Genomic DNA, 21,523 nt, shown 5'->3' on the forward strand with positions numbered 1-21,523 from the left:
TGTTATATGGATGCTGCAAATACACACACACACAAAAACTTTTCATGCATGAGTCGCACCCGAGCGCTCAATAAACTGGCAGGTTGAAGCCCACTCCCCTTGGTTATTTAGCAAGTTATGATGCAGAATGCACACTTTCCGACTTTTTAATTTTTTTCTATACACAACTAGAAGCCTCCTTTTAAGGGTGGGAAATGACTTATACAAAATCCGAGAGACTGTACACTTTAGTGGCGTGTGCTTTAATGAAATGGAAAGGCATGTCACAGGCGTACTACCCCTCCCGCCCCCCCACCAATTGAGGCATGCCACAGCCTTGGGGCCTTGTCGCAGCTGTTAATCCAGCTTGTGATATGCATTTCACTTCTGCAAAGAGACATGCCAGGAAATACTGCAGCTCTAATTGCACAGTGTTAGAGTGCATGGAACATATTATATTTATTGGGTTATAGTTCTTCCTTGATATTAATAGTGAAAAACAGGGCTGACAAACGGAGGCAAGCGCTGAGATAATAAAACCTCTTACTAGTATTGACGCCATCCTGCTTACTGCCACAGTGCTTTTCCAGGAACACGTAACAGCTCAATTCAGCTAGCCCCAGAATTCATCACTTGTTGAGGAATAATAATAATAATAATAATAATAATAATAGGATACTGTAGAAAACATGATTGTGCTTATTGTCTTTTATTCAAGCTAGAGCCTTGTCTCTCATGTGTAGGGTTGTTGTTGTTTAGTCGTTTAGTTGTGTCCGACTCTTCATGACCCCATGGACCAGAGCACGCCAGGCACTCCTGTCTCCCACTGCCTCCCACAGTTTGGTCAAACTCATGCTGGTAGCTTCGAGAACACTGTCCAACCATCTCGTTTTTATAGCAGGGCCGTTGTGTTTTCCCTGGTCTGAGTCTACCCACCAACATTTCCATATCACCCCATGTTTTCTTACCCTTCATCCATTTCCCACTCAGTTACCGTTTCATAGCCTATTTGCACTCCCTGCCTTACTCATGAGGTTTTCTTTTTAAAATGGTCATAGATTCATGGACTGCCTAAAACAAGTCTTTTGTTGTCTTCATTTCCTCATCTGTGTTGGGTGATAATATAGTGACCTAGCTCTCAGGAGCTTTAGAAGGAGAAACAAGGTTTTGTGGTTTTTGTTGTTGTTTTTTAAAAGGAGATGGCCAACTTGGTTTGGGAATGGATTTTTTCTTTTACAGATTTTTTACCGTTTAGATTTTTCTCTTTTCTTGCTGTGAGGAAGCAGGATAGGGAATTGAGGTACAGGGATGGAAGAACAAATGGTATGATGAGGTCTGTTAGACTTGCATCAGGAAGGACTGGATTCCAGTATGAATTTTGCTCATGGTTTGGCCTTGGGCAAATCTCTTGCCTTGGTTCCCCGTGGGTAGATGAAGATAATAGCTGCCTTGGTAGATCAGGCTATGAAAGTATTTTGTTTTTGACAGTGGCTACTCAAATGCCTCCTACAAGGAAGGCACAATGGTGGAGGTTGAAATATTACAAACAGGCAGATCTTTCATTTATCTGCCATGGCTAATGGCCATGGATAAACATACCTTCCATAAATTTGTCTAATAATTTTTCAGCAGGGACGCGGGTGGCACTGTGGGTTAAAGCCTCAGTGCCTAGGGCTTGCCGATCGAAAGGTTGGCGGTTCGAATCCCCGCGGCGGGGTGCGCTCCCGCTGTTCGGTCCCAGCGCCTGCCAACCTAGCAGTTCGAAAGCACCCCCGGGTGCGAGTAGATAAATAGGGACCGCTTACTAGCGGGAAGGTAAACGGCGTTTCCGTGTGCGGCTCTGGCTCGCCAGAGCAGCGATGTCACGCTGGCCACGTGACCCGGAAGTGTCTTCGGACAGCGCTGGCCCCTGGCCTCTTTGAGTGAGATGGGCGCACAACCCTAGAGTCTGTCAAGACTGGCTCGTACGGGCAGGGGTACCTTTACCTTTACCTTAATTTTTCAGCAGCTGCCTACATTTTTAAAAAAATCTACAATCACATTGTGTAGTCATGAATTACGTGTAAATTATGAGCTGCATGAAGTAATAGCTCTTTTTGTCAGACCTAAAGTTCTCAGTCCACCTTCATTGGGTAGTAGAAGTCAGGGAAAAGATTTTCATTCACAATATTCATGCCCCTTGTTTTCCTCTGGAAGCTGGAAAACTTCACTAGGGAAAATGCTCCCACTCCGTGATTATTTTAGTTGACCTTTTCCATATTTATTGCAGCCATTTTGAGATTGGAATAATCTAGTGATGGAGTGTTTTAAGGCTAAAACTGTTGAAGATTTGGAGGCAAATTGTTAAACATCATTTCATGTCATCTTTTCATTGTTGTATCCCATTTTCTTACTTGTTTATTTTAGTAAGCAGTATTTAGTATTTGTACAGAACAGCAGCCTATAAAAGTTTAAAGAGAAAGCACACAAGCACACACACTGAGGTCAACTCAGGAGGTTTCTGCTGACAGGGACAACCTTCCTGTTTTTTTTTATGCATTTTATGTGATGTATATATTATTCAGAGGCCTCTAATATGTGGTCAATATCAATATCAGTCTCTGATTGGTGATTGGTATTGTTACTCCTGTCTGTAAAATCAGCCCAGTATTAATTGATTGATTGATTGATTGATTTCAACTTATTCACTGCCCTATACCTGGAGGTCTCAGGGCGGTTCACAACAAGACGGCAACATATAAAATCAAACCCAAAGCAGTAACCCAGAAACTCCCCCCCCCCCCAAGCCACATTTTAAAAGGGTTTTGGATGTCAATAAGATCAACCAAAAGGTAAAGGTAAAAGGACCCCTGACCATTAGGTCCAGTCGTGGCCGACTCTGGGGTTGCGGCGCTCATCTCGCTTTATTGGCCGAGGAAGCAGGTGTACAGCTTCCGGGTCATGTGGCCAGCATGACTAAGCCGCTTCTGGCGAACCAGAGCAGCGCACGGAAACGCCAGTTACCTTCCCCCCAGAATGGTACCTATTTATCTACTTGCACTTTGACGTGCTTTCGAACTGCTAGGTTGGCAGGAGCAGGGACCGAACAACGGGAGCTCACCAAAGGCCTGGTTACAAAGGAATGCTTTTGTCTGGCGCCTAAAGATGTATAATGAAGGCGCCAGGCGAACTTCCCTGGGGAGAGCATTCCATAGATGGGGAGCCACTGCAGAGAAAGCCCGTTCTTGTGTTGCCACCCTCCGGACCTCTCAAGGAGGAGGCACATGAAGAAGGACCTCAGATGATGAACACAGAGTCTGGGTCAGTTTATATGGGAAGAGGCAGTCCTTGAGATATTGCAGTCCATTATAATAAGGCTTGCATTCTTAGGACCAAACACACAGTTCCCACACTGTTGTTTATTGTGAATACAGGGGGGCAGTTTGCAGAGGAGAATTAGTGGGTGCAGGAACGGGTCAGCAGCCCATTCAGGCTCACCGGTTACCCTCTGTATTAGAGACATGGAGGCAAGGGGATTCCACCCTTGCTTCATAATGTATAGTTCCACCCTTACTGACATTGTTGGGAGCTCATACAGAGATGAATACTCAGACAAATGACTGCATTCTTCTTTGTGGCTGCACGGTTTTATAAAGAGAGGAGAGTTTTCCAGGTTGCAACTTGACAAACTCATTCATTTGCTTAAAAAGAAGATACAGTGGTACCTCGGGTTACATACGCTTCAGGTTACATACGCTTCAGGTTACAGACTCCGCTAACAGAAATAGCATCTCGGGTTAAGAACTTTGCTTCAGGATGAGAACAGAAATTGCGTGGCGGTGGCATGGCAGCAGCGGGAGGCCTCATTAGCTAAAGTGGTGCTTCAGGTTAAGAACAGTTTCAGGTTAAGAATGAATCTCTGGAACGAATTAAGTACGTAACCAGAGGTACCACTGTAATGGGTGGGTGTGGGCATTGTACAACTATATCAGTTCATCTGTGTTGGAGGAAATCACAGATAGGGAAATGCCACTAACTCTCTCGAAACCTATATATAAAAAACTTCATAGATTTAAAATTGACGGAGAGAAATAATGTTTCATTCAGCGTGCAAGTCACCACATTTTTCGTTATTTTGCAAAAGATAGTAGCATAAATGGATTCAGAAGAGGATCGTATTAAATCAACGAAGCACCGGTCCATCAATACTGATCAGCTGAGATGCATTAACTGTTAACATGGGGATGCATCTCTGTTCTTAAGGTGTCTCCATTCGCCAGTTCTCTTATTTTCTGGAAACTGAGAGCAAACTACGGGAGGCGCATTGACTTGTAATTGTTTAATGGCTTCTTGAGTGTTGCCAGCCTGACTCCCAGGCTCATGCTGAGAAGCAGCCCTGAGAAAGTGGCTCATCATGGAATTAAGCGTAAGATTGCAGCTTTTCATGCCCCTGCATGATGACCCATATCTGCGCAATTGCAAAACTACAAAGGCACAGGAGCTGTGACTTAATTCGCAGTTAATGTATTTTTCACACTATAAGACGCACCAGACCGCAAGTTTTTGGAGGAGGGAAACAAACAAACAAACAAAAAATCTGAATCTCAGAAGCCAGAACAGCAAGAGGGATCGCTATGCAGTGACAGCAGCAATCCCTCTTGCTGTTCTGGCTTCTGGGATAGCTGCGCAGCCTGCATTCGCTCCATAAGACGCACACACATTTCCCCTTACTTTTTAGGAGGGAAAAAATGAGTCTTATAGAGCAAAAAATACGGTACTCTGTATATGGTCCTTTTCTGAGGAATACTATGAGAGTAAAAAAGAAGAGCAAGATGGTTTGTTTGTTTTTAATCCCTCCAAAGATCTCTTATGCGGACCATTGCCCTGGTCCTACCAGCCGCCACCAGTCTGGTAGAGTGAGAATGGGAAATATTTGGCATTGTTCACTTAATTAAATACGTTTTGATTAGTCATCACTATTAAGAGCACACAGAGTTCCTATTAGTGTTCTTTAGACATAGGCGACATTTTTTTTCCGTGGTTCATTTGGAATATGACGATGAAATGTGATCTAATTTGAACAGTAATTGTTTGCGTTAGATGTTGTACCAGTGCGAATTATCTTTTGTGAATAAGAGTACAAAGTGGGGCGGAATCTCTTTGAGCATCTTACGACCTTGGTTCTCTCTAGAACTGAATGTTGTCAGATTTGTGCTGCATATTAAAAAGCATTATAAATGCTTGTTGTACACCCAGTGCCAGGGATGGAAATTTATCTCTTCCCCCTCTCCCCTTATTTGCACATTGAGATAAGTAGACCAGAGGAAACATCTCATTAGCTACATCAATTCTGCTGCTTTATATAAATGCTTTGCACCAGGGCTTTTTTCCAGCCAGAACTCACCAGAACTCAGTTCTGGCACCTCTCAGGTGGGTGCCATTGCCATTCTAAGAGAACAAGGGAGGCGTTAATTTTGAGTTCCGGCACCTCTTTTTTCTAGAAAAACAGCACTGCTTTGCACACAGCTAAAGAACTGCGGCCTATCTTGACTGGCACAGAGGGAAAAAGGAAGTAAAAATGGGAAGATAAATGAAGTGATACCCATATTAAAATTCCATCGCTTTGAGAGGCACAGTATACACTGCACAGAATAAAAGTGCTTCTAGTTCCAGTCCTGGTTGCTCCTGCTATTAAGGTGGGATGCATTTTATAAACAAACAAACAAATACATTTACTGGTGTTTGTGGATGTGGGCTTTTGCTCTGGCATACAGTACTGTCATTGTCACACTGCAGAAAGCAAAAGTTATTTCTATATTATTAACAGACATAAGAACGTAGTATATCTAAAGCTACTTCAGGAAATAATAATGAGAAATTTCTAGGATGTTGTCTTTCAGAAGTTGTTGTGATTGCTTTTACGTTTGCTGAGGACCTTATGTAAGACTCACACATTACCCTCCCTACTACACCCCAGACTGGGGTAGCACAGTGGCTGAAAAACAGAGCTACAAATCAGGAAGTCCCTGAATCTTGCACCTGCCGTGATTTTACTATGTAGCCTTAAGCAAGCCACTCTTTCAGACTAGCCTCTGCCCCTCCCCACCTGATGAACCAGTGTGGTGCAGTGATTAGAGCATGGGCAGGCAAACTAAGGCCTGGGGGCCGGATCCGGCCCAATCGCCTTCTAAATCCAGCCCACGGACAGTCCAGGAATCAGCGTGTTTTTATATGAGTAGAATGTGTCCTTTTATTTAAAATGCATCTCTGGGTTATTTGGGGGCATAGGAATTTGTTCATTCCCTCCCCCCACAAAAAAATATAGTCTGGCTCCCCACAAGGTCTGAGGGACAGTGGACCGGCCCCCTGATGAAAAAGTTAGCTGACCCCTGGGTTAGAGTGTTGGACTAAGACCTGGGGGATCAGAGTTCAGATCCCAACTTGATTTACCTTGGAACCTGTGTCTACACGAAATCAAGTGACAAGGCTCTTTGTTTATTTGTTTATTTATTTATGTTGCGGGTGGCGCTGTGGTCTAAACCACTGAGCCTAGGGCTTGCTGATTGGAAGGTTGGTGGTTCAAATCCCCACGACGGGGTGAGCTCTTGTTCTGCCCCAGCTCCTGCCAACCTAGCAGTTCTAAAGCACACCAAAGTGCAAGTAGATAAATAGGTATCACTCCAGCGGGAAGGTAAGCGGCGTTTCTGTGCGCTGCTCCGGTTTTGCCAGAAGCGGCTTAGTCATGCTGCCCACATGACCTGGAAAAACTGTCTGCAGACAAAGCGCCGGCTCCCTCGGCCAGTAAAGCGAGATGAGCACCACAACCCCAGAGTCGTTCATGACTGGACTTAACTGGATTTAACCTTTTTTAGGTTACTTTATGATCTCAGTTTAGCAGCCAGTGGCTCTTTTGTTAGGAAAAGTTAACAGCTATGGTCCCACGAGAGGCTTAAGCCCTTAAGTACAACCAAACCCTAAGCACTGTCACTATACTCTGCTGCCACTCTGGTTAGCTTTGAATCTGGAGCAGAATGCTGCTTCACTCAGGGCTGGTTCAAACATTCATGTCCGTCCTTTGATGTCTGCAGCACTGGGTGATGGTTCCCTTGCACAGAAGAGCTATAGTAGAGCTAACACTTCCAACAGAACTTCAATGTCTTCCTCACATTCAGTGCATCCCAATGGAGACAGTTCACACATCCAGCTGCCATCCATCAAGTGTTGAACCGCCAAAGGATGAGAAACCCAGTGAGATAATACATGTATGGACTAGTTTCTCCCACATTAAGGAGGTGGCTTTCAGTAGCAATGACCCCGCACTAGAATACTTTGCATTATGAATAATGGAAGATACAACTTTGGTAATTACTCAATAGCTATGACTTGGATCTCAGGTGTTTTCTCTGTGTTTGTAAAAGGGTGGTTCTTGGCAATGCCCCCCTGCCAATATATACCCACACCAGCAGCTGTTGGCAGGGTGGCGTTCTCTGAATGTCCCAGCTCCTGCATTACAGGGAGGGGTGAGGCAGTGGCGAGGTCAGTGTGGTGCAAACACACTGGCAGGAGTGCATGGTTAGCTCCATTGGTGCTTTTGCACTATGCTGACTTTGCTGCTGTATCACACACACACCTACCACCCTGTAAGCAGCAGTAACAAAGGTGGCAGTCAGTCAGGTGAGCACCGCTGCCCTCCCCTGCTGACTGCTCCTGCCTCACACCATTCCCAAGTGTTTTCAGTTCTGCTTCCTGTATGTGGAGTTTGTTGACTTCTTCCTTATTTAACACAGGCACAAGCTTAATTGGCTGGAGCATGCACCAAAAAAAATCTCCACAGTTATTCACACCCAAGTACATTTCCTGTGCTTATGTGTTGTATATTGGATGGGTCCGCCAATATTGAGGCTTTCAGCTTAACTATGTGCAATCTACACCTTTCTTTTCTGTGTTTCCTTGCCTGCAATGGAATTGATAAAATAATTGACTCCCTGTGTCTATATGTGACCTTTAAGTTAATTGCTTGTCAGCCCTGCAAGAATGCAACATTTATTTATATAGATAGTGCCTGCGATTTGGGTGGGGGGTGGGGGGTGGGCGGTTGATCTATCTATCTTTGCAGTGATAGACTTGGCTTTGGGCAGCTATTCAGCATAAAAAGACCAATGGTCTTCGCCAGCAGTTGCCCCTATATCATCATTATTGCATAACTGCTCCAGCACAGCCTTGCACAAGTGTCAGGTTACTTTATAAAATGGGTTCTGTAAGTGTAATTCTCTTTAGTTCATCAAGGTCTCTGATTTCCAAGTGGGTTTTTAATAAGAAAAGTCCAGATTAGATAGTTGATCTCATTGTCATTTAGAGTGAACTGTAGCTTTATAAGGTTGTCTATTTACTTTATTTAGGGTCAAGTTATGTTCAGAAATGGAGAGAGGATGGGGACAATCAAATTTACACAGTTCCAAGGTAGGTGACAGATATTTATTTATCCATTTGCATTTATATTATTACGGTTTGTAAAGCATGCGAATATGAGATGCATTTGTCCTAATAGCCACTTTGCACTGTAAAGTAGGTTGAAAGGAAATTAACTGAATATGTGGTAATAAAACGTGGCAGAATGCCCAGAAATAATGGGTTCTCCTTTTTGTTAGTGGGGCGGGGGAATGCATTGTGTGAAACTCTCTCTACTTTGAGGCTGGCCTTCTTTGCTTACAAAAATACATGGCATCCTGCATGTGATCTGGCATACAGATTGGATAAGTGTGCTGAAAAATGTATTTTATAGAAATAACATGTGCTAACCTCTTGTCCCGCCTGAAAAGTGAGACGTATTTAGAACTTAGAAAATGAGAACAGCTGTTCAAATAAGACAATTTCTACTGGCTTACTTTCATTTAAGAAATAATAATAAAAAAAAATTAAATATATTTCGAAACCTAATCATTGATGAGGAATTACAACAGTGCAGTGACTTGGGTTAGTTCCAGGCGTACAGCTTAACTCCTCCCTTGTAGAGAGGGTTTTCATGCTCCAAACTTGATCAGCCAGCTTCCTCATGTCTTCCCTATTAAGCTATATATTCCTTGAAACATTTCATAACATTTGGATTACTGGGGGAAAAAACACTTTTTGTTACATTCTCACAACATGTTTAAAAGATTGTACTGAAGGGTTTTTTTATGATCAGATCATTAGGGCTGTCAGTTGATTACATAACCTTTAGTTGCCTGAGAACACCATCCTATGCATGGTTCCTTAAAACTAATTCAAACTAATTTGCACTCTCTCTCTCTCTCATATACACACTTCCCTCTGAAAGAAAATATCAAAGGCCAAACAAAACAAAACTTAGACCCATTGCAATTGGGCTTCAATTGGGATGTGGAACTATGTGCTTGTCCTCACTTCTGCCTAGAAGCATGGGTCTGAGGGGTTTTCCCCTTTCCTGCTCCTTTCCCGCTGTTTAGCGACAGATAGGAACAAATGGCGACCTGGAGAAAACCTGAATTGCTGTCTCCTCTGATTAAGCACCAAAGAATGGTTTTCCCCAGGGGGAAGCAGCAGGCAAGACGAAGTATGGATAACCCCTGAGAGTGTTTTGATGCAGGGAGTGTGGCTCTGCTAGTTCTCTTGGAGTTCTCGGTGGTTTTCAGTACCATCTACCATGGTTTCCTTCTTGATTTCCTGGCTGGGTTGGGCCTTGTGGAAATTGTATTTCGGGGGATCTGGTCTTGTATGTTGGAGTGTGTCCAGAAAGTGGTTCTGAGTTCTGCTGTTTGACACCAGAGGCTTGGCTTATGGTAACATGGGTTAACATGCAAGAGGGTTCTGTTCTGTCCCCAGTGCTGTTTAACATCCACACAATATATACTGGGAGATGGCATTCAGAGTTTTGGAGTTAAGAGCTGCCAGTAGGCTGATGACGTTTGGCTCTATTGCTCCTTGTGCAAAGATAAAAGTTGATACCCTTGAATGCTGTCGGGTGGACTGGATGAGAGTGAATAAGATGAGAATAAATCCAGGCATGGCAGGTTTGGTGTTGTCTTGGGAACTGAGATTCAGCATGTTCTGGAAGTGGCTGCATTGCCCCGGAAATAAATGAAATAGCTTAGGTGTGTTTCTTGATCCTGTGTTGTCCCTGGATTCTCAGGTTGTGGCAGTGGCAAGGTGTGTTTCTGCTTTTCTTTACATTTGGTGTACCAGCTGTGACCTATCCCAAGTCAATCTTCTCCATGTTACCCACAACACACTCCACACAGGGCTACCCTTGAGGAGCAACCACAAGCTTCAGTTGGTGCAAAATGCAACAGCTAGGCTGCTAACCAGTGCATGATATCAGGGTATTGCATCGCTGATCCCTATTTCCCCCTCTCTGCTCAGTTCAGAGATCTCATATGAGGAACTGGTCTAAGAGGAGGATCAGTCAGGAAGCAAAACATCTAGTATACATATAATCTCCAGTCAGAAGCAATTGTTTTCAAATCTATTGACTGCCCCTCTTTCATGGAAATCTGCAGTTGTGCTCATGGCATCCCCGTGAATTTCTGCTGCACTTGCTGTTCCCTGGATCATGGCCAAAGGCTATGATTTAATTGAGTCCCACATCACAGTCTGCGCTTCTCAGATATCAGAAAATGGAAATACTTGCACTCATAGATCCATGGCTTTTAGAGGTGACAAAGGTATATAATTGCATGCACGCTTCATTGTTAAGTATGTGGTTGGTTAGAGGTTACTGTATTTTACTTAGGCCTTCTGCAAATTCCTTTTTTTTAATGATGGCAATTTGAAAATCCTTCTTTGCTGGAATGTCAATGGCTTGGCTGGGGTGGAGGGAAATTTCATACGGCAAGTGCCTGGTAGGAACAATTTTAAGTACCGTACTTGCTTCCTACCATTGTATCTCTGCTACCTATTATCTGTTTCTAGTGGGACTTTGTCACAAAGATGTGGTTGTTGCAGTTCCATTGCAATTTCACGTGTAACAAAATGTATAGTTCAGCTTTTGCTTTCTAAATGAAATCTTTTGAAAAAGCTTGCATTGTTTGAAATCTTTGGAGCTCACTTAGCTTCTTCGCTAGTATATCCACCATGTTAAAATCTGCACCAAGACGTTCATTCCTCCCTCTTTTTTACATCGCTAACAATTTCTTCCTTGAAGCTTTTTTTTAAAGCCAGTTTTCCTTCTGGGCCTACAGCCAAGTTGATAGGGATGTATGAAAATATTGTGAATGGGCTTTGATTAGTGCTAGTTAAAACCCAAAAGATTTGGAAGAGTTTTATGTAGATTCTGCCTGGAGGAAATTGAGTACTATTTCTGTGCATGGAAAATAATTAGCTAGAAAGGATGGGTGACTGTTTCACACGTACATGAATATGCACTTGTTTTCTTTACAAGTGACTGGCAGCTCGGTATGTGAAGCCACTCCATTTAAAAACAATGTCATTGAGGTGACATGGAAGTTCGTTTTGCAGTGCTAAATCAGTGATAGCCAATGCCCCAAGACACCGCTCGCCATTGTGAACTAGCCCTTAATTGCTCCATCTTTTTCACTAGCTCTAGGTATATGTAGTTTGCAGATCAGGAAAAAAAGCATGAGTCGTTATTCAGATGATTTGGATAAACTTGATTTTATTCCAGCTACAGCGGATGCTCGGGTTGCGAACGTGATCTGGGCGGGATGCACGTTCGCAACCCACAGCGCCGCGTCTGCACATGTGCGGGTTGCGATTCAGTGCTTCTGCGCATGTGCAAAGCACGATTTAGCGCTTCTGCACATGCGCGACCCCCGAAACCCAGAAGTAACCTGTTCCGGTACTTCCGAAAAAACACAACCTGAAGCGTCTGTAACCCGAGGTATGACTGTAATTGAAAAATTTGTACAGACATGATATAGCTTGCTCTTGTTAGTTATTTTCTCCTTTTTACATCTCTCATTGCTTCCCTACAATAAATGCCTCCAAGGCACTCACTGGCTCAAATACTATGCTGGGTTTTGTTTTTTTCTTTAGCAAGCTGGAAAGCAGGAGAAAAATCTGTTCATTTCCCCGAGTTCTTCCATCTTTACATATTGATCACAATCCAGCACAAAGTTAGAAATGCATAAGCTCTTTGAAATAAATTGAATTAAGTGTTCATAGATTGTGGCTAATGTACTAAAGCTCACTCCAATTTATGCCTTCACAATGTAAGTACAACATACTGCCTTTACTACATTATAATAAATATCTAGGACAAAAACCAAAAGACATGTACTGCCCACTGATTTGAATAGGGCTTTTAGCATGCTTAACTTCCTCTGCACTTTCCTTCAGACTTCATGTCTTGCGAAAACTCTTTCTGTATTGTGCTACCTGCTGAAGGCATGGCTGCCATTGAACCCTCCGAGTTTCAAAGCATTCTGGAAGTTGTTATTTATTAAGATCATATACCTCCCTTCATCCAAGGATCACAGGGGGGTTTACAGTATAAAAACACAAATATACATAACATAATAACAAACAAAACACACACACACACACACACAGCTTAAGGCCACAAATTGTTTAATTAGCCAAAGGCCTGGGAGAAAAGGGATGCTTTTGTCTGGCTGGGGAGAGCATTCCACAAATGGGGAGCCACCGGAGAAAATGCCTGTTTGTATGTTGCCACCCTTTTGGCTTCTCGTGGAGGGGGCAAACAAAGAAGGGCCTCAGAAGATGACGTCTGGGTCTGTTCATATGGCGAGAGGTGGTCCTTGAGGTATTGCAGTCTATAATGAGTTATATAGAATACACTCACAGTAGGCCCTGTGGCAAACTGGGCCTCCTAGGTTTATTTTTTAAGATGTGGGAAATCATACCATGCACCCAACATTTCCCTACAGTCAGGGCCGTCTTAAGCAAAATTGTTGACCTTTTTTTAGGGCGGGCATGGCAGAGCTGGCCTGGCCAGCGGCCTCAGCAGCAACAGAGGAGCCCGAGGCAGTGGCAGCAAGCAGAGCCCAGCACAACAACAGTCGAGCTGTGCTGGTCCCAAGGGTTAACCGTGAGGCGAGGTCTGGGTCCAGTCCAAGGTCAAGGGTGTGGTATGGAGGCTGTCCGTCAAAGCTGAAGCTGGGTCCAAGGCAGGGAGTCGGGTGAGGTCAGGAACTCTGGCAGAAGAGCAGGACAGAGTGCAGGCAGGAACAGGCTACCAACAATGTTGCTCCCGCAACCTGGGACTGGGGCTGGCTGGCTTTTATCTACCCTGAGGCATACGGCGGCCCCGGTCCACAGGTGACCCACCTCTCCTGGCCTGGAGGCAAGCACTCCTCCTGCGGGAACTTAGTTCCCTCTGCCTCTCTGCCCTGAGCCTCTGCAGCTCAGGAGAGGCTGGAGGGTTACCGGACCCAGAGGCAACCTCAGCTTCCCCTGACGGGGCTGAGAGTGGAGCACCTGCAGGCAATGGGTCCTCTACCCCCTCAGGAGCCAGAGCAGACTCAGCTGGTACCTGTACCTGAGGATCCAGCACAGGTGAGGACCCTTCAGGCTCAAGACCCAGCCCCGGCTCAGCTGGTTCTGGAGGTGGGGACTCCTGTGCAGGCTGGGATTCCTCAGGTTCAGCCTCCGAGTCCAAATCCCAGGCCATCACACGAGCCCAAGGCTCTCAACCAGGCAGGCCTCATCAATCCCAGGTACACAGGAAGGCAGAGCCAGCCGGCTGCCTCAGTGCCTTGCTTGCCCACAGCAGAAGATCTGTGGAGCTCCGACGGGCTCTGCCAGACTCCAAATCTCAGCCCAGGACTCTTGGCCTGGCGCCCCTGAGAGCCCGGCGCCCTGGTGCCCCACACCCCAAGCGCCTATGGGTAACACGGCCCAGCCTACAGTGATGCCTTTTTGTTGAGAAAAGTAAATAGTGGCTCACTGTAGAGGAGGTTTTTCCATCATTACTTGTCTTGCACTGCAGAAGCAGTAAGCGGCAAGCCAGAAGTACAATAAGTAGCTCAAAAAACAAAGTAATTAAAAGAGAGAGAAAGAGGGATACTAAAACAAAATGTAAATACTGCCTTGAAATGTATGGGTGGTGGTTAAAAAAAAGTTAATAATTATAATAATTAATAATAATAACATATTTTTTTAAATAAACACTATTTTTTTCAGTTTCATTGTGGGTGTACTATGGCTGCATTAGCATTTTGCTTAAATTTATTTAAGCTTTATTAGAATAATTATTAAGGAGAAGATAGTCTGTCTATAGGTATAGAAATATTAAACATAATCAGTGTTTCGATACAGTAATTAAATTTAAAAAAAGAAGCAGCTGGGATAGCTGAGTTGTTAGAGCACATGACTCTTAATCTCTGGGTCACGGGTTTGAGCCCCACATTGGGTAAAAGATTCCTCCACTGCAGAGGGTTGGACTAGATGACCATTGTGGTCCCTTCCAATTCCACAATTCTATTATTCGTTAGCCTTCTATAAATAAATGAATGTTATATAAATGTTTAATGCACTGTTGCTGCATTAACATTTATAATGAGTCCAATCAACTTGTTTTGATAAAAATGGTAAAAGGAAAAGGAAAAAAAAAACAAATTCTATTTACTGGCTGTTTTGCGCAAATAATAGTCCTTAGAGTAGCACTGGATAAGCATATTCATGAAAATCGGGGTGGGTATCTCTACCTCTACAGAATGCGCCACTCTGAGAAGCTGCCACTGAAACTTTGCTAAATACACCTCCCTGATCATACATTGCAATTTGCTCATGTGAGTAGGGGAGCAATCCTATAGCACACTCTGCTGGGATGAGCGATTGATTAGGATCCAGCAACAGATTCCTGGCTAAACCAGCCTATGCTGGCTTAACTCCCTCATCCTCAACTCAACCAAAGATACAACAGTCCATCTCTCCCATCGCAACTCAACTGGGATCCAGGCAGCTTAGTCAAACCTGGCAGATTTTATGCTGATGCAAGCTCTGAAAAGGCGATATTCTGGGGGTGTGGCAGGACCAGAGTGGGGTCATTCACCTTGGTCGTGTGACCTGGCAACCCGCTGTAAGTTAACTCAAACACTATTTTAAAACATTGTTGACTCAAGTTACACTGGATTGCTTTATGTCAACTTCTTGAGTACTGTATAGGATTGATTCCTGTATCACTTGCCCAGTTGAGACAACAGTTCGAATGTAACTCTTATAAGTCAAATATGCTGGGTGGGAGAGGACATGGGTGGCGCTGTGGGTTAAACCACAGAGCCTAGGACTTGCTGATCTGAAGGTCGGCAGTTCGAATCCCCGCAGTGGGGTGAGTTCCCGTTGCTCGGTCCCAGCTCCTGCCAACCTAGCAGTTCGAAAGCACACCAGTGCAAGTAGATAAATAGGTACCGCTTCGGCAGGAAGGTAAACCGTGTGCTGCTCTGGTTTCGCCAGAAGCGGCTTAGTCATGCTGGCCACATGACCCGGAAGCTGTACGCCGGCTCCCTCGGCCAGTAAAGCGAGATGAGTGCCGCAATCCCAGAGTCGTCCGCAACTGGACCTAACGGTCAGGGGTCCCTTTAACTTTACCTTATGCTGGGTGGGATCCAGTGTTTCTGGCCCCTACTCTTCCCACTTAAACTTTACAACTAGGTAGGAGCAGGTTGTTTATTTTTATTAAATAAATAAAAAAGTATAATTCTGATTGAGAAGTCACTGCCTTGAAACACTAGGTTTTGCTAAACAGAGAAGTGACCACACACACACGAACCCTTAACTTGCTATTTTCTGTTGTGTGCGGTGGTGGCATTTTATTTATTTATGTAGCACTGAGCATTTTAATAGCAAACTGAAAAAATTAAGACTTGTGTTGCTTCTCATTGTGTAAATATGGACTCCCTATGCAGAGCCGTGAGAGGGGAGCCTTTCCTGTCATTTTGACTGTTCAAAAGGTCAGCATAAAAAATGTTCTCATACAAAGCAGTTCTTGTCTGACTTTGCTAATGTGACATTTGAAGCAAGGTTGTGACAGTGTGATGTGACAGCAGGCTAACATTGTCTAGCATTAACAAATAGCATGAGGTCTGGCTGTGAGAAGGAAGCCATTTGCAGACCAGTCAGTCTCATCCAAATGTCAAGGAGAAGAAAAAAGCTCATCCTAATATATGCGTACTTCAAACGAAGCCCTTTGAGCCACAACCCAATTGATATTGGATTCTCCCTTTAGTAGAAGTAAACTTAGTTTGGATTCAGATGCATGTACTTCTGTCATGCCTTGAGTTAAAAAGCTACACACTCTTCCTTTTATTTACATGTGGTCAAGTTCTGTTTTAACATGTGCATGTCTAGCTGCAGCATTATGGGCTGATTGCATGGGAGTAATTACTGTAACAGGGACGCGGGTGGCGCTGTGGGTAAAAGCCTCAGTGCCTAGGGCTTGCCGATCGAAAGGTCGGCGGTTCGAATCCCCGCGGCGGGGTGCGCTCCCGTTGTTCGGTCCCAGCGCCTGCCAACCTAGCAGTTCGAAAGCACTCCCGGGTGCTTTCGAACATCGTTGTCAACTCTTTGGGGCATCATGGGCCATAAGAGAGATAAGGAGACTACGGTGTTGTTGTTGTTTTTGTTATATTTATTTATACCCTGCCTTTTCCCCCTGACAGGGACTCAAGGTGGCTTACATATAAAACAGGAACAGCTAAAAGCATAACAACCTGTTGAATGCATGCCATATGCTTATTTTTACATTTGTGCTCCTTATATTTCCCAAAAACTTCAGTCTTGAGTTGCCTCTTCCTGTCAGAGACCACCTAGTGGGTGTTTTCTGTTGTGCAAAGGTAAAGGGGGCCCTGACCATTAGGTCCAGTCGTGACCAACTCTGGGGTTGCGGCACTCATCTCGCTTTACTGGCCGAGGGAGCCGGCGTACAGCTTCTGGGTCATGTGGCCAGCATGACTAAGCTGCTTCTGGCGAACCAGAGCAGTGCATGGAAACGGCATTTACCTTCCCGCTGGAGTGGTACCTATTTATCTACTTGCACTTTGATGTGCTTTTGAACTGCTAGGTGGGCAGGAGCCGGGACCAAGCAACGGGAGCTCACCCCATCGGAGGGATTCGAACCTCCGACCTTCTGATCAGCAAGTCCCAGGCTCAGTGGTTTAACCCACAGCGACACCCACATCCCTTTTTTTCTGTAGTGTAACGCTTCCTTATATCCCATAGATTTTCTGTAGTATGGTGGTTGCCCTCCCTCACCCTTGCCCTTATTTCGCCTCCCTCGCTCTCTCCTGGCTCAGCACTGTGCTTACTCATCCTTCAAATTCCATTCCTCTCTCTCTTTCTATATCCCTGGGGCCTCCCTCTGCTTGTTCCTACACCTTGTGTTTTACGCAGATGCAGGGAGTGTCTTGGGAGTCTTCTAGCATCACTGCTGTCCTGTTGCATCACTTCTTGTTGGTCTGAATAAGCAGCCTCTGCATTCTTCCAACACTTAAACCTACCTTCTTCTTGAAAAGGAGAAGAAAATATAGCTTAGCTACCTAGTCTCTAAAAAAAAAAAAAAAAATCTAACTTGGGGACCAGGTGTCAACAGATAGATTTCCAGCTAACAGACCAATAAGTGGGAATGACTTCTGTGCAATCTAGTCAGTGGAAGACGTCTGATCTAAGAATTTTTCTTCTTCTTAATTTTTCTATGCTTTCAATTAAGAAATAAACTACATGTACAGTTACTGTGTCTGCATTCGCAACCGCATGAGGTCCTGGCTGTTGCTTTGTGAATTTTCAACTGCTTCCATTTGATCTCAAGTATCCATTGCATCTAATATGTTACAGCCAGAAACAGAAGAGAGAGAAAATCATTGGTGCTGGCATAGCATTTTTACATATCATGGGGGCCAGATGGCTAGGGTTTTTCTAGCTGCGTATATCCAAATACTTGTATTGTTTCAAAAGATTAGGGTGAAGTTTTCAGGCTGTATAAATAGTTCCTGGGGATAGTAATGATTGCTGGTATCCCCGTAAACTTGGAAGTCCCTCAATATATTTCTTAGCAGGACTCTTGTGTTGGGGTTTACTCAGCAGAAACCTCCAGCTGGAACACAGCCATACTTTAAATGGCCTGTCAGACCGAATTTATTCGTAGAATTGGCTTTAGGCTCTTTGTACTAGGCAAAACTCTGGCCTTCTCTAAATGCATGTTGTTGATCTGCAGAAATCCACTTCCTGACTCCTCTAGCTATCCTACAGGAGTCAACACTATGTAGGACAGTTCTTACTTTCATTGTGTTGCATGTCAACACTGTACAAGGAGCCACATAGACTGTTATAACTGGAGAAATTTAGCAAAGAGAGAAAAGGCTCGGTACTTAACATAAAGGGTGATAGGTGGAAGATTTCATTCTTGAAGCTACCAAGTATTAAAGCATTCAGTGTCCATTAAACTGGATCCTGATTAGAGGAGAGTCCTGCTATCAGAATATATGCCAACAGGTAGAGTTAATACTATTCATGATCAGCAGCATATTGTGACAGTTCATTAAGACCCTTCACCCCCCCCCCCATGCTCCAAATAGTTCATAATTTAATTACAGTAGTTTTCCTTCAGTCAACATATTTACAATAGTTACAAAGATGAAGCAAGCCTTGTCTCTATCAATTTAATTTCTTCTCTTTCTTTCTCTCAGGCATCTGACTGGGGAGCAATTCATGTAGAAATAGCTAGAACTAGCCAATTCGTTAACCAGCTTTCAGGACCAGCTGACATTCATTCTTTTCTTCAAGTGTAGTGCCAGCCGGCATAGAAGTGCCCAAAAAATTCTCTTATCTAGTAAAACTTGTCATGAATATTAGCTTCATAATAGTTTGGTTCCAAGGAGATACCACAGGGGTGGGTGGACGAAGAAGATTATGTATGGCCTATGTACGTTTTGAAAGAAACACACACACACACACACACACACACACACACACACACACACCAAACTACTGCAGTTGCTGCATAGTTTGAAAGGCAAAGTAGGGCTTTCTAACAATGAACAGGCAAAATAGAGGCAATTTTAAATCCCCATGGTTGGTAGTTAGGGACCCTCCCCTATCTTAAGCACATGTTGTAGTCCCTACGTGTTAATATTAAGGCTCTTCCACTGAAACCAAGTGGTCTGGATCTTGCTCAGCTATTAACTATTGAGTTAGACTTCCAGGAAATGTGATAAATAGAATGAAGTAGCTCAGGCTGAAAGAACAGATGTTTGGATGCTATGCAAATTAAATGCTCAACTATTAAAAGATATTTAGATGTCCAAAGAGATGGCCAAGTGGGGAATCTATGGCTGTATTTTTCATATATTTTTAAAAAATCTATTCCCCAGAAGCTCTACCAAATTTATTAATTGTAAGAGAGGGAAAATAGCACTCTCAAAACATGTTTGACAAAGCTCCTTTAACTGCATATATCTTTTTGGATTGTGTGTGTAATGTTATTGGCATCTGTCTGTCTCAAGAGACAATGGAGCGCACCTCTGGGGGTGAAGTCAAACCTCTGTGTTAGCAGCACTAACACAGCCTTGGCAGTGTGTATGGAGGTCCTGGGCTGCCCAGATGACAAGACCTCCTCCCCTCTTGGCCTCACTGATGTGGTCCAAAGGAAAGCACAGCAATATGTTTGGCATCAACTTGGTCGTAGGAATTGCTGGAAGGAAGCTTACAAGGCACCATCCAACCGTCTTAGGGACTCCAGTCCAGAATTGTGTAGGGTTTACTCTTTAGCCTTTTCTTCTCCCGAAGTTATAGTGCCCCAGTCACATTCACGAACATAATGTGTTCCATTAACTAGGTAGCACCAACTCTGTGTGTGCATGCAGGAATTCACACAAACACGTAAATGAAATGAAGGAGAATTTTGTCTGTTCCAAATTTTTAAGTGAACAGACCTAATTTGCACCTCTCCAAGCACTATGCAGATTGGAATAAAAGTATATTTTGGATTTCACGCCTCTCCGAATTTTGCAATACAGTTCTTGGCTGCAAAGATGTACCAAAATGAGTTTAGAATATGTATTATTTAGGGTAAATATGTTTAGTAATATGCATATTGAGGTATCATGCGTAAATAAAGTAATAAAATACATTTTTAAATACATACTTAAATGTGAGTGTGTGAACACACATGCCTACTGGTACTCTGTCCTCCATCAGGGTAAAATATACTCCCAGTTCCATGGCCACAGCCTGCAAAATTTGTGCCCCCCTCAAAGGCAAATTGACAATAAGAAGAGCCCCGCTAGATCAAACCAAACACCCACCTCTTTCCTACAGGTGACAACCAGGTGTCTATGGGAAGACCACAAGCAAGACCTGAGGGCTATAGCCCCCTCTCATTGCTGTTCACCTGGCAGCTAACTTTCAGAGACATACAGATCCTGTTGCTGAAGGTAGTATAGTCATAATAGCTAGTGTCCTTTTTCAGCCTTATCCTCCATGAATTCGTATAATTCCCTTTCAAAGCTGCCCAAATTGGCTGCCCTCACCGGTCCCTGCTTTAGACTATAAAAAAGGTTGCTGGGGTAATGACGGGTTTCAATGCCCTTTTAAAATGTGTTTGGGAGGGGAGTTGTTGTTGTTAATATTAAGTATTTTGTGTTTTTATGTTGTGGTTTTATGTTGTAGAAGCCCTGGGACCTGTGGGTATAGGGCGACATAAAAATTTAGTAAATAATACATAATTTTAATGGGGACACTGGGAAGAAAATCCTCACTGGGTATAGGGCGACATAAAAATTTAGTAAATAATATATAATTTTAATGGGGACACTGGGAAGGAAATCCTCATTGGCCTCTGTTCCATTTCTCCCCATTCATCTTGCACTTTCCCCATAGCCCCACAGTCTACCTTTTGTATAGTCTTCCACAGGAAGCAGCGTGTCACATTCTCCTCCCTCCCCTTCCTGGACCATCTGGTCTTTTACTGAGAGAGAACATCTGGCACTGGGTGGGAGAGATGGGTCAGGTCAGCCCAATAGGTCAGCTGGAGCCAGGAGTTCTCTCTGACTTGGTAACTAAGCCAATGGGTTTGTCCCTTTGCAGCCATGTGACTGTACGAAGCAAACATTCCCTTTTAGAATTGATAGCTGTCCTATTAGGTAGATCAGATTTAATCAACAGCTGCAAGTGGTACTTAAGAAAATAATCACAGCAAAGTGGGTCAGCGGAATTCGGAAGTGAGTCAGGCCTTTGGGAATCTTGCCCAGTCATTTGTTTTAATGAATACCCAAGGTTTTAAAGCCAGCTTACCAGTTTTAATCAGTGGCAACCCATACTGTGCTGAAGTACCCAAGTATATGCAAAAATGATCATGAACCAGTAGTTCATAGAGGAAGGCTCTTTGACTGCAAACTGTAATGGTTTTCCTTTGTGGTCTGATCCTATGAGCTTCATGGCCTCATATCTTTTAAAAGAAGCAATAAATTTTTTATTATTTGAATCACATTGCGAAGTGCTTACTTGTGTACACTTTTCTTATATCATTATTTGTCTTGTTCCCATTCTGCATATAATAAATAATAAAGGATTATGGGGAAAGTAGTTTAACAGGGGTGGGAAAATGACTTTAGAGGGACATATTTGTGCATATGAG

The 21,523-nt window shown here is 43.8% G+C and overlaps 1 protein-coding gene across 1 annotated transcript in view; it reads left to right on the plus strand.

Moving 5' to 3' along the window:
- GABBR2 (gamma-aminobutyric acid type B receptor subunit 2) overlaps window positions 1-21,523 on the plus strand; it is a 294,647-nt gene that overhangs the window by 149,428 nt on the left and 123,696 nt on the right. Inside the window, exon 8 of the mRNA XM_083449337.1 lies at window positions 8,358-8,418. Within this exon, the coding sequence (XP_083305463.1) occupies window positions 8,358-8,418 (61 nt within the window). The remainder of the gene's footprint in view (window positions 1-8,357; window positions 8,419-21,523) is intronic.

The sequence above is a fragment of the Podarcis tiliguerta genome (assembly GCF_965153285.1).
Source record: "Podarcis tiliguerta genome assembly, chromosome: 7".
NCBI lineage: Eukaryota > Metazoa > Chordata > Lepidosauria > Squamata > Lacertidae > Podarcis > Podarcis tiliguerta.